This window comes from Carassius auratus, chromosome 36, assembly GCF_003368295.1.
Source record: "Carassius auratus strain Wakin chromosome 36, ASM336829v1, whole genome shotgun sequence".
NCBI lineage: Eukaryota > Metazoa > Chordata > Actinopteri > Cypriniformes > Cyprinidae > Carassius > Carassius auratus.
The window spans coordinates 3,374,351-3,391,923 of record NC_039278.1 but is presented as its reverse complement, the minus strand read 5'-3'; the positions used below and the strand labels follow the sequence as shown (position 1 = coordinate 3,391,923).

The window sequence follows — 17,573 nt, the reverse complement described above, 5'->3', positions numbered from 1 at the left end:
CAATGGAAGGGTTGGAAGGAGGTGTGTGATGAAGCAGCGCATCCTGCAACTGCAACCTCTTGGCCTGTGGCCAAAGAAAGTGTCTAGTCTGAACTTGAGAAAGTGTAACATTGCTCACTATCAGACCCTGACGTGTCTGAAACAGGTACTGAGAAAACTGCTCTTTTTTTGATGTTTTGCTACTGCTGGCCATTGTGTCACCAGATGTAAGACCCTGGCCCTCTTCTGGGAGAGGGAGTGACAAAGTCACCACTCTCTGGGAAAGTTCCCTCTGTCCCTGGTTCACCCATCTCAGGGATGTTTTGTAGTCTTTTTAGAAGACTTAGTGGTGCCCTGAGAATCAGGCTGCGTCACCATCCATGCAGGGGGATGCCCTCGGCAACAAGCAGGCGAAGAACCTAACATTGGTGGCTTGGTGGCAGCTGAATCATGCTGAGGCAAGATGTGCTTTCTGGCCTCTGTCTGCTTCTGGCCTGCCAAGAATTGCCTGAGAGTTGGGAGCATCAAGAAAGCAAACGTTGTCTGCATCTCGCATCTCAGCTAGGTCCACCCAAAGATGGTGTTCCTGGACTATAAGCATAGACATCACCTGCTCGAGGGACCACAACATGACCTCATAAAGTTTTTATAGCACCAGGATCGCCATATATATTGATATACACACATTTGTCATTCAAAAGTTTCATGTTATTGTACAGTTAGGTTGCTTTCTTTAATCAAAAATAGTACAATGCTGAAATATTGTGAAATTTTATTTTAAAACACTGTTTTTTATTTTATTATATTTTAACATTTTATTTCTAATGGCAATCACATTCCAAGCTCCATTATATCAGTCTTTGGGCTCGATCCTTCAGAAATTGTTTTTATAAGCTGATTGCTCTTCAAAGAATGTTTCTTATTGTTATCAATGTTTAATAATTCTTTACATTTATAATAATTCTTTACATTTATATAGCGCTTTTCTAGACACTCAAAGCGCTTTACATAGACAGGGGGTATCTCCTCATCCACCACCAGTGTGCAGCATCCACCTGGATGATGCGACGGCAGCCATATTGCGCCAGAACGCCCACCACACACCAGCTTACTGGTGGAGAGGAGACAGAGTGATGAAGCCAATCAGTAGATATGGGGATTGTTAGGAGGCCATGATGGTCAGAGACCAATGGGCGAATTTAGCCAGGATGCCGAGGTCACACCTCTACTCTTTCCGAAAGACATTGTGGGATTTTTAATGACCACAGAGAGTCAGGACCTCGGTTTAACGTCTCATCCGAAGGATGGTGCTTGTTGACAGTATAGTGTCCCCATCACTACACTGGGGCGCTAGGACCCACACAGACCACAGGGTGAGCACCCCCTGCTGGCCTCACTAGCACCTCTTCCAGCAGCAACCTAGTTTTCTCAGGAGGTCTCCCATCCAGGTACTGACCAGGCTCAGCCCTGCTTAGCTTCAGTGGGCAACCGGTCTTGGGCTCCAGGGTGAAAAGGCCTGCCGAAATTAATGAAATTGCAAACTTGATACAGTGTCTGCTTTAAGGATTCACAGACAGGCACTGCACCAGTCACTGTTCACAGATGAACATAGGGTTTGAAGAACAGCATTTATTTGAAATAAATATTTTGTCATTTTATAAATGTCTTTTTAATCTATTTAATTCATCCTTGTGGAATAAAAGTATTTTATTATAGTTTGTATAATATAGTTTTATTTATATACTATATTTATTTTATGTGCTACATTTATTTTTCTTTTTTTTTCCTTTTTTTTATAAAAACTATAGTGATTCCAGATTTTAATGCAGCCTATGCAAATACTTTTTGGGGCCAAAAGGTAAAAGTAAATGTATTTGTCGCCACCTAAAGACGTAGTGATGAAACTTAATTATGAAAAGGGTCAGTGAACAAATCTCGTTGGTGAACGAAATGAAATGAGAAACGAGGACTGGAAACGACCAATCACAAATAGACACAAAGCACAACACATACCTTCCTTCTTTTACCGCGCGAAAGCATTTTTATTTCACACACAAACAGTACAATCATGATTTAATTTCAGTGTACACTATTATAAAAACTAGTTTGGAACTCCATGTATTACCGATTCTCCCATGCTTCATTCATTTTTACATGGCTCACACCACGTTGAGTCTATAGGGGTAATTTGTCCCTCAATGTAATGTCCATTTCATACATTTTACATATTTGTGAATGTTTTATTCATCACATACATGTTTTGTATTTTTAATACAATATGTATCATTTAGGGTATTCATTTTAATGTATGATGTCTATTATTAGATCAAATTAACGCACATGTCACCCTACACTGGTTAAAGAAGTTTCATCTGCATAACCCGGAAGTTCTCTGTGCTTTTGGTGACGGTGCATTAGGCGACATGGCTCATCTTTGTAAGTGGCATTTCTGTTTTATAAGTTTTTATGCTTTTGTTTGAGACTTTTGTCAATTAAATCATTGTAGAAGTAAACAGTGATGCGTTGCGGACACGTTTAGGCTGATTTTGTGAATGCAGTTCGTCACATTTTAACCGAGCAGTTCTTGCAGGCACCTTTCAGCATCCAGGCAATCAGTAACGTTACCTGCATTTATTCTGATATTAGTTAGTTAGTTACTATGATATTACAAGTTAGAAGTGTTGTACGTAGTATTTATTCAGTGTCAGATGAACATTTACAGTGCATTTTATAGTTTCGTTAAGTCATATTATATTAGCAGTATGTTATAGCTTCTGTATTTGATTGCAGTTGCAATGAACATGCAAATAGTGGTGTTTATACCTTATATACTTATATAAGGCCCTAAAGTTTCCTTTTTCCCTTTTCTCTTTCTCACTTCTGTTCTAAGTTATATAATGATTAATAAGGACACTTCAAGGTTCCAGCTGGGAATCTGTAATATTGTAGGCCTGGAAAAGTTATGGACATTTCTGTAGTGATTTTTTAAAATTATTATTATTATTTTTTTTTTCAAGTTAAGCTCAGCTTTAAAATATTTAATCACCAATAAATTGTTCTTTGTAAGGGCAGTGTCCATAGAATGTTTAATATAAACATTAAACTTTCAGTATTTCCAATTGATTTCTAACATCCCAGATCTTAATGCTTGTGCTTTCCTAGGAGTCAAACGCATCCTAAGTGTAATTATCTTAAGATACTTGAACTGAACTGTATTCCTTGTGCATGTACCCATTTGAAGGTTTGTTTAGCCTATTGGCCCTGTCCCTGGTTCTTAAGACCCAGGCCTTGACCCCAACCCATCATCTGACCACCACTGATGTGGCCAGACTTCAGGCTGTATTAAGCCAACCCTTCACTGACCTCAAGTCTGCTTATTACTCTGTTGTTGGACTTAGCAAGTTGGGGATCTTTGTTGCGGATGCAGATGTAAGAAAAATATCCTTTGTTATGATGAAAAACATAATTTTTAAAAAAATAATTAATATTAGTGAGTCATTATTATTGTGTCTAATTTAGTATTATTTGTCTTCCTCAGGAGACATGCCGGTTTATCAAGTCAAACCTGGACCCCTCTAGCGTGGAGTCACTCTTTTATGCCGCAGAGGCCAGTCAGGCTCTGCCTGGATGTGAGGTAAACTACATCTTCACTCTCCTTTTTGTCTTTATCAGTGTCAGGCCACTGACCTGGGAGTCAGCCAATTTAAGGGATACCTCAATTGCAAAAACTTTCACTAGAATGCCAGGTTCCTTTACTAGTTGTATCTAAAGTTGTGTATACAATGCCGTGCTCCCACCGAAAAAAGCCGGAACAATTGTACCAAGAATTTTTTCCCCAGGAACTATTTTCCCCCCAGACCTGTTGTTTCTGTGTTTGTACCACGGTCTAAAGTACTGGGAAGATTAGGCAAATATGTACCGATGACTGATATGCACTGACTGTTCATCACATGATTCATTTAAGTTGAATTGCTTTAATTTGATGTAGGGTTCTTTGTCTGCCTTACTGTTTTAAAGAATTTGAAGCAGAAAAAAAAGAGTTGTTGGTGTCAAAATAAAAAAATATTTCATCACTACTTATCCATAATTAAAACAAAATTAACATTGAGTCAGGTCACCTTAATTTCCATAGCACTGTATACAACAAAGATTGTTTCAAAGCAGCTTAAGTCAATTCAGTGTTGTTTCAGTTCATTTGGATAAAGTATTAATGTTGCCAGTTGTGATTCAGCTATTAAGCAGCTCTACAGTCAAGTCAAGTCTGCTTTATTGTCAACTCTTCCACTTGTACAGTACATACATACAGAGAATCGAAATCGCGTTACTCTCATACCCCCCGGTGCATACAGATAACACCAGAGCACAGTAGAGCCTAAAAATCTATATAAAATATAAGATACAGCTATCTTCAGTGATGCAGCTTGACAGGGTGCTCTCTATGGTGCCTTTGTAGAAGGTGTACATGATGGGGGGCGGGGCTCTGGCTCTCCTCAGTTTGTGGAGGAAGTAGAGATGCTGTTGTGACTTCTTGGCCACTGCTGCAGTGTTGCCAGTCCAGGAGAGGTCCTCTGTGATGTGCACACCCAGGAACAGTGTTGTGTAGACTGTTTCAAAGTTTGGGCTCTAAAAATGTGGGACCGCAAGAAACGTGAAGGACTATAATGTGATAGGAACTCATTCAAGTACTGAGAAGCTAAAATTATTCGGGGATTAATATGTAACCAGCAAAACTTTTAACGTAATCAATGCTTAATATGGAGCTAATGCAGTGTTGACCATTGCAGATACTTGATAATACTATTTATAGAAATAAAGGCAAAAGATAAAACCCTCTATTGCCAGTATTTTTAAAGAACAGTGACGTCAGAATATCAATGTTATAATAATTAAATTATATAGTATTATCATAAGTATTATTATTTTCTGTTAAACATAAAGGGAACATATGATGCAATTTAAAGTTTCCCTTTCTCTTTTGAGTGTTACAAGCTGTTTGTGAATAGATAAGATCCCTTACATTGCAAAGATTAAAAGTCTCAAACCCATAGAGATATTCTTTTTAAAAGTTGAGACTTGTCCACTCCCTCCTAATACTCCTCGTTTAAACATGCCCCCACATGTCTACATCACTGTGTGGGAAGATTTGCAAAACACCGGCCAAATGTTTACACAAAGAAAGTAGTAACTTTGATTCCCGCTGTAGTAATTCCAGGAATAAAAGTTAGTATAAGCCTAAATTAAATGTGTATCATTATTATATGAAGATATTTAGTATCTTCAGAAGACTAATTAAAATGCTTTATCCATGTGGATTAATTTTACACTGTCTTTTTGTACTACATGGAAATTTTGGTCGTTTGGACTTTCAATGGATGAACAAAAAGGATAAGAAATTATGCTTTTCCATAATTTAATGAAAGTCTTAAGGAATGACATGAAGTTGAGTAAATTGTACCAATCTTTCATTTAAGGGTGAACGAACATGTTAAATTCAAAGACCTTTCTTTGCTTAACCTTCTGAAAAAACCTGTTTAAACATGGTTTGGTGGACTTGGCTAGTTTAAGCTAACCTCCTTTGCCAAGTTGGTGTTTAGCTGGGTGGCCAAAAAGACACTTTGAATTAACGTGTCACATTGCACACAGTAATTTTTACTAGCAAATACACAAATTGTTGCTGTATTTTGATCCTGACAGATTCCTGTGTCAAATGACACTCGTGATTTGCTTTTGGCCACCGTCAGTGAGGACTCCACTGCCTCTCAGATCCATCAGTCTGTGAGTACTCTCAGCTCTCTTGGCTTACCTCTGGCCTCACAGGAAGTGGTCAGTGCCCTGAAAGCTCGCATCTCCAAAGAGGATAATGTCTTGACGTAAGTACATTTCCTTACGTTGTTATGACTTGAGGCTTGCTTTGTGTTCTCCCTCTTTTTTTTCAGTTTAATTTTGAAAACTAATTCAGATTTTCTCTTCTCCTGACAGAATAATTTTGGCACTGCAGACTGCGTCTCGTCTCTCTCAGCAAGCTGAACTTGGAGATATCCTGGAGGAGATTGAGGTGAGAGTTTAGTACGTCACTTCAGATTTATTAGCCACAGAACAGTCAACAGTAAGTCTAGACCAGACTTCTAAAATTATAAAAATAACAGTTTAGGGATTTAAAGCTCAGTAAAATGATTAATCAATTAACCTTTTCTATAAAATGACTTTCTTTTCTATTTAAATGCACATTTCTTTTAGAAATTGATAGATTTATATACTTGAAAACTCATGCAAACCAAAAATAAGTAGATGGATCTAAATTATATACCAATCATTTAACCTTCAGTGAAGGTTAACTCATCCTCACTTTCATCACATGTGACAGAGTTAACTCTGCACTTTCTATTGGGCTCTCTGTAAATTATTGCTGTATTCGTTTTCTGAAAAGAAGAAATCATTTTATTTATAAAAGAAAAAAATACAACTATACTAAAATAAACACTTAACTTAAACAATTAAAAAATAACTGCAATCATATTATGGATGCTACTATGTATAAAAAATCCCAGTGGGGAAATACATTACTGCAGTTCCACTGTGGTACGCGTTGCCATATCGAAACATTGATATTTCTCAATGTCAGTAAAACTGTGTTTGACAAAGTTACGTGAATTATGTGAGTGCACAAGTGAACCTTAAGTTACGTGCTAGTCAGAATGTGTGACTCCAATTGTGAATGCTCTCTTTCTGTTGGATCACAATGAATATTGTACTAAAATAGTTTGCTAATTATAATGTAGGGCTGGGCAGTATGACGCTATATATAGTTACCACAAAATAAAGTGATTAAGCTATATTGTGTATTCTGTGGTATATATAAAATAAATAAAAAGAAAACAAGTTGATAGAATAGAGTTAGAGGGTACATTTTTTATAAATAGAAATAAGAATATGAAAATAAAGAATTGAGAACACTAAAAAAGAAAAATTAAATGGTGTTAGAGGGTCAAGGTTTTTTTTTTTTTTTTTTTTTTTTTTTTATAAATGAAAAGAAAACAAGTAGATAACATAGAAATAGGATAGAGAGTGCTAATGTTAGAGGGTGAAGTGTAGAAGGTAGAGATGCTTTTTTTTATCCACTAAAGTTCTCAGCTGTTCGGACGGAGTTGGGCAGGTCATTCCACCTGCAAATACTGCTGTTATTTACAATTGTAATTCAGTTAGTATAACAATGTGACTTTCCGTAGGCTATATTTTAGTTTAGTGAATTAATTTAAAAATGTATTTTATGATTGTTACTTACTGCTTATTTGTAAATCCAGCGTCATGTTTTATATCAGTTAATACATTATCATTTTTATTTGCAACAATTATGTGCAAAATACGAAAAAAAAAAAAAAAAAAACTTAATGGTCCTATAATAAGTAACATAAGTGGTGTTATTAATAGTCAACTGAAGACAAATATGTTTTGCACTGGGTTTCAAACTTTTCTGATTGGTCACATTTGCAGTGTAGCAAAAAACAGCTTTTTATTTCATTTTATTTCATTCTAGTGTGATATGTATATTTTTCTTCATTGTAGGATCTCGCTGCCCGTTTAGATGATCTTGGTGGAGTGTATCTTCAGTTTGAGGAGGGGTTGGAGGCCACAGCACTGTTTGTTTCTGCTGCATATGCCCTGTCTGATCATGTGGACATGGAGCCCCCCCTGAAAGAGGTTCATAGTTTAGCCTACTCAAACGTACAACAAATACATTCATTCAGTGTTTGAAGTGCTGTCTCATGATAAATTGCTCCTCCATTTGTCCATCACAGGATCAGGTTATCCAGCTAGTGAACTCCATCTTCAGTAAGAAGTCTTGGGACTCTCTCTCAGAGGCATTCAGTGTTGCTAGCGCAGCTGAATCGCTTTCCAACAATCGCTTCCATGTTCCAGTCATTGTCAGTGCCCAGGGGCCTGCTGCCATATCCCACAGCCAGCCCTTCCTCCGGGTATGCCTCAATTTTGAGTGTGTTCTCTCTCTCTCTCTCTCTCTCTCTCTCTCTCTCTCTCTCTCTCGCTGTCTCTCTCATTCATATATATGTGTCTGTGTGTGTGTGTGTGTGTGTGTGTTTCATTGTTTATTAATTTACTTTTGTTTGTTTTTTTGTTTGTCTACACTGCTGAAAAATTTGTAATGTCTTTTTGTTTCTGCAGCTTCAGGTGACAGATGTCCTTTGCCAGCCCCTCAGTTCAGCAAGTGTGCTGGTGGAGTCAGCCAGTGCTACTTCCTCAAAATCTGCCATCCTAAGCCAGGCACCATTCACCCTCAGAGAGTATGTGCATTGCTGATGACAACTTTAAAATAATGGATAATGCCATACAAATTTAATCAATTGGTTTAATCTAATTCTTCTGAAAAAGACACAATCACTTTATATGACGAACATGTTTAAGTTAGGTTTTTATACATATAAAAATCATCAATCATCACACATAGAGCACATTAAATGTTAAACCGTTCAAAAATGCATGTTTGAGCAGCAAGAACTAATGAGTTTTATTCTTACACATTAATCATGTACGTTTGAGCTTTGAGTTTATCTATAGTGCATTTAAAATTTCCCTTTATGTAGTGTGCACATTGCTTGAATATTTTATTATTGAATATTTTACTTTTCAAAGATTTACAAACTCTTGATAATTAGTGCAATATGCCTGGCAACAATGATAATTTAATTTGGAAATATTTCCTTTGTTTAAAAAACTGTCCTTTGTTTCACAGTGGGATTTTTGAGCTGAATTTCATGTCCAGCAAACCAGCGAGTGGCTACTATCAGTTCTCTATTGCTATTGCTGGTGACAGCCGATTTGTTGCCAACCATGTTGAGGTACTAAACTGAATCTTTGAAATGTGCTAGGAAAATCAAAAGTTTAGTTGTTTATCTTATGTGTCGTGCTTTGTCATGACCTCAGTGAGCTGACCTCAGCGATTAACTCTTAATTGTTAATGAACTGTGATTCATTTCCTCATTCACGTTTAATTGGTCAAGAGTGTGTTCATTCACATCATAGCTATGTAAAGAATAATTGCTCTGACTGTTCAGTGTACAATTATAAGGTCAAGAGCATGTCACATTTGCTGTGGAGATTTTCTGAAGTCATTGGTCTCTTTCACTGAACAAAGTAAAAAAAAAAAAAAGGCACAATTATTGTAAATGCTGTATTTTTTTTTCTTTTTTCTTTCTTGCAGCATATTCACACTTACAAGTGTCCATTTTAATGGATTGAAATAATTTCTTAATGTAATTTTAAAGTCTTAGATTCAAACTTTTTCGATTTACTTTTACAGCTCAAGGTAAAGGTTTCTACCCGAGTTTCCATCAACAACATGGATTTGTCTGTCGTGGACAAGGACCAGAGCATTGGCCCCAAAACTACCAGGTAAGATGAGCTTTTATCAAGCTAATTTTTATTTTTTTATTTTTTTTATAATTGAGCCAGCATATGTTTGATCTCTGTTTTTCAGAGTGGAATATCCAACGAAAGCCAAAGCATCTTTTATGGCAGACAGCCATCAGAACTTTGCCATGACATTCCAGTTAGTTGATGAGACCACAGGAGTGGAACTCACACCCCACCAGGTGATCTATCCCATCCAAAATGGTTTTCTTCTATGCTTAAAGCACGACAAGTGAATAAATTCCACCTTCATTGTATAGTTTTTGTTTTTGCCTTCATTAGAAAGATGAGCCTTTTTGTGAGGTTTTGATCCTTAAAACCTCAGATAGGGATGTTTGTTTGATTAAACCCATGTCGTAAAAATATCAGTCCAAGCAAATGCACTGACTCAAGTTATTGCTTTCAGACCTTTGTGAGGTTACACAACCAGAAGACCGGTCAGGAGGTTGTGTTTGTGGCTGAACCTGACAGTAAGAATTTGTATAAGTTTGAGCTTGACACAACTGAGAGAAAGACAGAGTTTGACTCCATCTCTGGCACCTACGCTCTTTACCTGATGGTGGGAGACGCTACGCTGGAGAACCCTATTTTGTGGAACGTGGTAAGGCAGTTATTTTCATTAGAGAACTTTTTTTTTCTGACATGTTTGTTAATGTTGAATTGTCGGTGTCCTTACAAAAATACATGGATTTCATTTTTCTCAAAGGCTGACGTTGTGCTGAAGTTCTTAGATGAAGAGGCACCTTCAACAATTCAGGCTAAAACGTTGTACACACCCAAACCAGAAATCCAGGTAAACACTTCACACTTTCTTTCTCAAAATTAAATCAATCCATTGAATCAAAATGAAAGTTATTTTTTCATATTGAAACTGATGAAAATGCACAACAGTGGATCCACATAATGACATCCTGAACTTGGTCAATACTAAGCTTATATTCAGGCTTAAATAAAATTTCATCATGAACAAGAACACGAACAACAACAACACATTAGAACAAAAAAATTCCAAAATTAAATTTCTTACATTCAACTTCCAAAAGTTTATTCATCTTTGCCATGTTAAATTAATTTAGTTGACTAGTGCTATACGCTGTGTTAACAAAAACAAAAATGGAAATAAAAACACTCATTGATCTACGACTATGTGTATTAAATGCATCTGAAATTTTCCAACTGAAAGCGTGTGATGGAGATTTACCGACATTATTAATCACAGAATTTATTGATTTATTATTAATTTTTCTTTTTTTTTTTATGGCATTTATCGTGTTTTGGAACCAATCTCTCTCTTTTTTTTTTTTTTTTTTACATTTTTATTCAAATAAAGCTATGCTGGTATTGCTGTTAATGTATTGCTATTTTTATGTTTTTTAAATCTAATAGAATTTCTAATCGCAATTACAGTTATGGATGCAGCAATTATGTAATTGTTCAAAGCAGCAGCTAATCGTTCAAAGTTCACTTACGTTATTCTGTGTGCTTAAGATGCTTTTTTTCATTTTACATGTTATCTTAAGGGTTTTTCTATTGTTTTAAATTTAGTTTAGTATAAAACTGTAATACATTCATATTTTTACTTTATAATAAAAAAAAGAACATCATTCAGTCAACAATTATGATTTTTGTCGTAATCGTGCAGCCCTAAGATGTCTATCTGTTTTTAATGTCTCTACAGCATCTATTTAGAGAGCCAGAGAAAAAGCCTCCCACAGTTGTGTCCAACGCATTTACCGCACTGGTCCTCTCTCCGTTTCTGCTCCTGCTCATACTGGTAATGGTCTGACACTTTATTATTGGTGCACGTAAAAACTGACATGCTATTAAATGAAACTATGCAAAATAATGTTGTGACTTGTCACATTAGTGTAAAAAAAAACAAAAAAAGATACATATTTGGTTTATCATTCTGTCATTCACTCTTGTCATGGTCATGTTTCTCTTTCCTATACAGTGGTTTAAACTCGGAGCCAATATTTCAAACTTCACACTGTCACCCAGCACTATTCTCTTCCATATAGGTCACGCAGGTAAGTCGACGGACATTTATTACACAGCATTCTGTACTTAGCGTGATCAATAGAGTTAATGGAGTGCAACAATAGGGTTCAGAAAGTATGAATCTCATTTTCTTCATAGAGAATTTTTTTTTTTTTTCTGTAAGGATCCAGCACAGTACAAAGAGTATGTCTTCTGAACAAAACAGGCTATGAATTAACTAAATTAATTTGTTTTGTGTTGATTTTTTTTTCTTAAGTTTATTATAACCAGATTTACACATTAATTAATTTACACATTCATTAATGTACAATCTAATAGAAAATGTTCAATGGCATATTTAACTTAACTTCTCTGCGTATCTTAATTTATCCATGAATGAAGTTGAGCAAAGTAACTATGCACATTTGTAATGTTGGCTTAGTTTTTATGCCTTTTTTTCCACTTGCAGCTATGTTGGGTCTAATGTATGTGTACTGGACTCACTTGAACATGTTCCAGACTCTGAAATATTTGGCTATCATAGGCAGCCTCACATTCCTGGCTGGGAACCGCATGCTAGCACAAAAAGCTGTGAAAAGGTACAGTAACTGTTTTAAACTGATATTGCCTCTACTGTTCTTTACCAGCACCCGAATGGAAAGCTTATTTAGACTGTCTGAATCTTTTATTGCGCAAAAGTATTCTATAATACGAAAAGCTCCAATACAGAGTGTGCAGAATGATGCGCTTGAAGCAACACGGAGTCACAGCGCACCTCCACATAGAGAACTTGAAAGCACAAAGGAAAGTGATATTGATCCATAGTTTATTAAAGCTGCAGTAGGGAACTTTTGACGCTCTAGTGGTTAATAAACATAACTGCTTGCGTCTTGCGGAAGAACATTGTAGCCGGAGCTACTTCTCTCTGTTTGTCTATGAAGAATCACAAAGGTACTGGGTTACTCCACCAAAGTTTCATTGTTTGCAGAGAAAAGAATTTACATGAACTTGAATTTAATTACTTAAAATATTCACCTTTACCTCACAGAACTATGGAACAGCTTCAGAAAACTTGGACTTTGACCTTATAGTGCTTTAAATGTGTTTGTGCTTTCGCTGGGCTTAACAATAACAAAGAATAGTATAAGCACAAAATCGGATTTAGATCAGTTTGTCTGACTGATAACCGATCAGGCAGAAAATTGCAGTATCGGAGCCGATAACGATCCTGAGTATCGGGTTCAGATTCTAAAGAGCATTTGATTGGAGAGGAAATCTAATGAGAGGCTAAAATGCAGAATGATGTCATCAAAATTATTTATCTGTAGTGGTGGTAGAGAGAGACTATACATTTTCAATGCATGTAACCACTAAATGGAAATTTTGCAATTGTTTTTGAACACACTAGCTAATAGATAATCTTATCACTAACCTATTCAGACATAAAAAGCATTTACTCTTGCACAGTGACATTTCCTGGCGAAAAAGGTGCAACTGTATGTGCAAGTTTATGTAAAAGTAGCATGTAGAAACATTTTTGATTGAAAGTGCCAATTGGACCAGTGTTAGTATCATGAAGCTAGCCTTTAGCAAAAATGTACCATACATACATTTTGATATGTAGCGCATATTTGATATATCATTCAGTCCTTTTTCTGAAGTGGTAAAAAGGCAGCTTTAATTGGACTATTTGACAAAATAGAGGCTTGGATTTGATCTCTGTCCCCTTTGTGTCTTCACTCTTAACCTTCTGCTGAACTTGTGGGTGTGTTGCGTTCTCTGAGCTCTGTTGTGTGTGCTTGGGTTACTCACAAGTGGTTTCCTCTCTTCATTTTCTGTCTTTTGGGACTAGATTAATTTCACAGATTAACATATATATCCCTGAGTATGCCCTGCTTTCAGGAATGATTACTCGCCTAATTAAACTGTAGTGCCTTCAGAAAGACCTTAGAGAGAACATAAGTGTCCATTCAGTGTTTAGTTTTAACCTGAAGTGTTTTTTTTTTTTTTTCAGGCATAATTCTGTACAGACACATTCCTTTAAAGCTTAGAAGGTTTTGACTTCTGCTTGCCTAGAGTTTCATCTCTTTTCCATTTGTACATACAGCAATCAACCACAAAGCTACCTAAAATGGTTATCATTGAGAATTAGTGATTTCCGCCGGCATGATTGTCAGTTGGTGATGTGACTGATGAGAAAAGTAAAACTTGCAAATTAAACAACTACTAATGTCAGTAAATTGGAGCTCATCCATTGACCATGAGATCTTTTTTACTGCCATGTCATTATTTGGCATATTTTCAAAAGTTATAGACAGTTACACAGCCCACTGATAAAATTGGGTCATCTAGTGGTAGAAACCCCTACTAGGAACGGCCTTTTGACAGCCAGACCAAGTTAAATGGAGCATAAAGATAAGTTCACACCAAGCATGATAACTATAACTATAATGTTTTAATAATCATTCTTACAACAATAAAAATATAATCGGACTCTCATTATATACGTTTTTTTCCCAACTGATGAACAATAAAAACAATCCAATCAGAACTCAGCTGACTTTAAAGGGGCAGATGGCATAAATAAAAAATATTGTCCATTGTCATGAATCTATTCTTGTTAGTATTATCGTTATTGTTCTTGGTGTGAACATTTTCTCAGTTTGTCTCTTTAACCCTTCTGCATTTTTTCCATTCCTTCTCTTTCTTTACCCTTCCTTTAGGATTGCTGCAGAACAAAGTAGTAGGTTGGCAAAATATAGGAGTCTGCGATAAATGCCTGAATGTTTTGCAAAAAAGAAAGGCCAGTCTTCAGGCTGAAGTAAGGCTTGATGTTGCCACCTGTGCATCGCATAATATGGCATCAACATTTCCATGATAACACCTACTGCATGGCTATGTTGGTGTGTTAGTTGAGTGAAGCTCACAACTTCCTTTGAAACATAATGCCATTTGTGACTGTCAAGCCATATTTTTCATGTCATGCTTTTTATTGATCAGAGTGTTGTGATTTACTTATTTTTGTTGGCTTGTGTTTCACTTCATTAGTGTGAGCAGTGACATACTCCAGACTACAGTTTAGGCCCTTTGTGATAAATTGCTTGATCTTTTTGATCTGAGATTTTATATTTATTTTGCCCCAAAGTCTTTTTGTCCCTGCGATTGTGTTTCTCAGTTGGGGAGTTGCTTGATTAAAGTTCTGCGTGAACAAATACTCAAACTCCAAGCAGCAAGTTAACTAAACTATTATTTCCAGTACAAACGTGTTCTAACAATAAGGGGCATCATAGGGCTTCACTATTGGTTCACAAATGGCAGTGATATTTGCCTAGCACAAATAACATTTGCAGCATTGCCTTTTTGTTTTTTATTGTTCAAATATTTTCTCATCTGGCTTTATGTACACATATTTCTTTATCATGCAAAAGTAGTTAAATTTATAATAGTGAATTTGCTCTAAAATATCAGTTTGATCGGCAGCCTTTAACATCAACAACCAAAATACAGGTTTCCTGTTGTTTTTTACTAACAAACAAAAAAATTGGTAACACTTCAGAGTAGGAAACACATATTCAATATTAATTATAAAGAGTTTTTTCCGAACAAATTCCTAATTTGCTGATAATAATAATTAATAGTTAGGTTGTTAATTTTGGGTATGGGGTGGATTAAGGGATCTAAATATGGTCATGCAGAATAAGTCATTAATATGTGCTTTGAGTACTAATAAACAGCCAGTATGGTAGTAATACGCAATTATTTAAAAGTGATAACTGGTGCTTAAAATAGTGTTACCAAAAATTCTTATGACATTAATTCTGTAAAAACACAAATCTAAACAAATTTACAGTACAACCTGTAAATTAATTAGCAAGGATATACTGTTTCTTAAATCAGTTTTATGCTTTAAACAGGTGGTAAAGAAAAAGCCACATGATGAAAAAAAATGTAATCACAAGTAGCCTTTCCACAAGGTGAGGTAAATTCTAATGAATAGTAAGTGCATGGTGTCATACAGACACAATATACACATCTGATAGCAAAAACTACCAGTAAACAATTATTTAAATGAAATCCAATCAAATGTGAAGTGCCACAAGTAATTTTGGAAATGGAAGTTTATGACTTTTCAGTTCTTTTCTACTTCCCAAAAGGGCACATTTAACAGTATTTTACTATAAAATTACATGTAAGTTAAGAATTATGACACTGAATTTTTCTGTATATGATAAAGGAACCTGCCACTAACCAGTTAATAAATGTTTACTGTAGCGTTTTTACAATTAAAATTACAATGATTTCTTAGTGGAGCTCATAGTAGTCTGGTGAATACTTCTTGTAACCTGTGAGAGATTAGAGATTATGCATTTATCAAAAGCGATTTACACTGCATTCAGGTTATAATTTTTTATCAATATGAGTGTTCCCTCGGAATTGAACCCATGACCTTTTGTTCTGCTAACACAATGCTCTACCACTGAACCAGAGAACCTACACATAACTGGCCTGTTAAAGAGGAATTGCTCTGTGCAAGCAGTGCCTGGTATTTGCAATACCTGATTTGCATATGTTTTCAAACCTTGCTGAAGCACTGCAGACATGATGCATGCTAATAAACAATGCTCTGTGCATGCTATATATTCTTGGTGAATTCCTTCTATTAAAATTGTTTTGAATTCTCAGTGGATTGGTCATGATTGTTATACAGTATTGGATTTTAAATAATTGTCTTTATTATACATAATTTGCTTACAGTGCAGCACTGTATTTATGTTTGTCAAACATTTCTGTTTAGGGTTTGAAAATCCATTATTTTTATTAGAATATAGCGTTTAAAATATAACCAGCAGATGATGTCATCTGGACATTTGTATTCTGTTTGTCTTTTCCTACATCTGTTTAACCAAAGTTTAAAACCTTGCAAGCACTGCTGTTTATTACAGGAAGTAAAAATCTGGTTTTAATCAGTACTTGATGTTCTCTTTTTCAGACTTGAAGGAAAATGATGCTGGCAAAATTGTGAAGACCATGGATGTTTCATGTTCATGTTTTTTTCTTTATTTAAAAAATTTGGGAGCAGAAGGTGGTGGTTTTAAAAGAAAAACAAAGATGCAGATTCTGAATTTGACAATTAAGAAACATGCATTTTTATTTGGACAAAAAAATCACTAAGGTGAATAAGTTGAGGATATATGATGATTGTTGCTTGTACATTGAATTGTGTTTGGTTGTAAAATGCAAATGAACGTTGGTGATATTCTACTCCTGTTTTCTGTTTTTGTAAGGATGTTCAATTGATTGTTTTTTAATACAAATGACTGTCCTCAAATTTTTATAAAGAATAGTGAAGCATGTTCCTGTTTGATTTTTTTTAGCAAGAGATTTTATTTGTCATCAAATTAACAGAAATATAATTCTTCCAGTTATCTCCACACAGATGGATAACACAGTGTTTTGTTTTGTTTTTGATAAATCATTAAAAACACATTTGCTTGCTTTGTGTTTTTTAGAGGCTGATACTGGTTTTTAGAGAGCCTTTTCAAACAATGACTTTAAAGGCAGTGCACAAGAAGGCACCTCAACAAAATCGAGTGAGAATTGGTGATAAGCTTATATTTAATTACTATAATTCCGATCTCTCACTATAAGTAACATGGAAAAAGTTGGTCAGAAACAAACTGTCCACCAAACACAACCTCAGATGCCATTTTTATTTTTTAGCTGAACTGTCATGAAATGGAACACACATGATTGTGCTGCCTTCAAAAATCATTCAGACTAAGATATCTTAAGAGACACAAAGTGGAACCGACATTGGATTCAGACTTGCCTTGATGCCTTATTACATTGGAATGCATCCACCAAAGTCAGCATTTTATAGTTTTCAGGTGCAGCCACAGTCTTTAGATCCTACATTTTTAAAGTTCTGGTGTTCAATCGGAGTTCATTTTTTGGTTGCTTGCTTGGTATTTTAACTCTGTTTTCATGGCATTTAAGCTTTGGAAATCACAGGGATACTCAATTTTGTTTCAGTGATTACAGGCGTTCACAAAATTATTCACTACACACAATATTTAATCTTGTTGCTTTGAGGTTCTACTTTGGAGCTTGTATTTTCTATAGTCTTTCTAAAGTGTTTGAAATTGTACAACCACTATACAACCATATGTACTTGCTAAGTTGTGGATGTC

The 17,573-nt window shown here is 35.5% G+C and overlaps 1 protein-coding gene across 2 annotated transcripts; it reads left to right on the top strand.

Moving 5' to 3' along the window:
• Positions 1 to 2,289: 2,289 nt before the first annotated feature.
• LOC113054979 (dolichyl-diphosphooligosaccharide--protein glycosyltransferase subunit 2-like) lies at positions 2,290 to 16,877 on the top strand. Of its 2 annotated transcripts, XM_026220842.1 has the most exons (18): positions 2,290 to 2,415; positions 3,221 to 3,408; positions 3,518 to 3,613; positions 5,674 to 5,849; positions 5,959 to 6,034; positions 7,543 to 7,677; positions 7,776 to 7,952; positions 8,158 to 8,276; positions 8,726 to 8,831; positions 9,293 to 9,384; positions 9,470 to 9,584; positions 9,809 to 10,003; positions 10,109 to 10,195; positions 11,081 to 11,176; positions 11,357 to 11,432; positions 11,852 to 11,981; positions 14,106 to 14,203; positions 16,373 to 16,877. In XM_026220842.1, exons 1-17 carry the CDS (start codon positions 2,403 to 2,405, stop codon positions 14,155 to 14,157), a joined length of 1,929 nt encoding a protein of 642 aa, XP_026076627.1. In that variant the 5' UTR covers positions 2,290 to 2,402; the 3' UTR covers positions 14,158 to 14,203; positions 16,373 to 16,877. The 2 variants fall into 2 exon arrangements, with proteins under 2 accessions (XP_026076627.1, XP_026076629.1); XM_026220844.1 differs by lacking the exon at positions 14,106 to 14,203 and having other exon boundaries at positions 16,373 to 16,869.
• Positions 16,878 to 17,573: the final 696 nt, after the last annotated feature.

Coding starts and splice junctions, on each gene's coding strand:
- LOC113054979 (XM_026220842.1), top strand. Junction 8,832..9,292: donor TTGTTGCCAACCATGTTGAG/GTACTAAACTGA, acceptor TTACTTTTACAG/CTCAAGGTAAAGGTTTCTAC. Junction 11,177..11,356: donor TTCTGCTCCTGCTCATACTG/GTAATGGTCTGA, acceptor TTTCCTATACAG/TGGTTTAAACTCGGAGCCAA.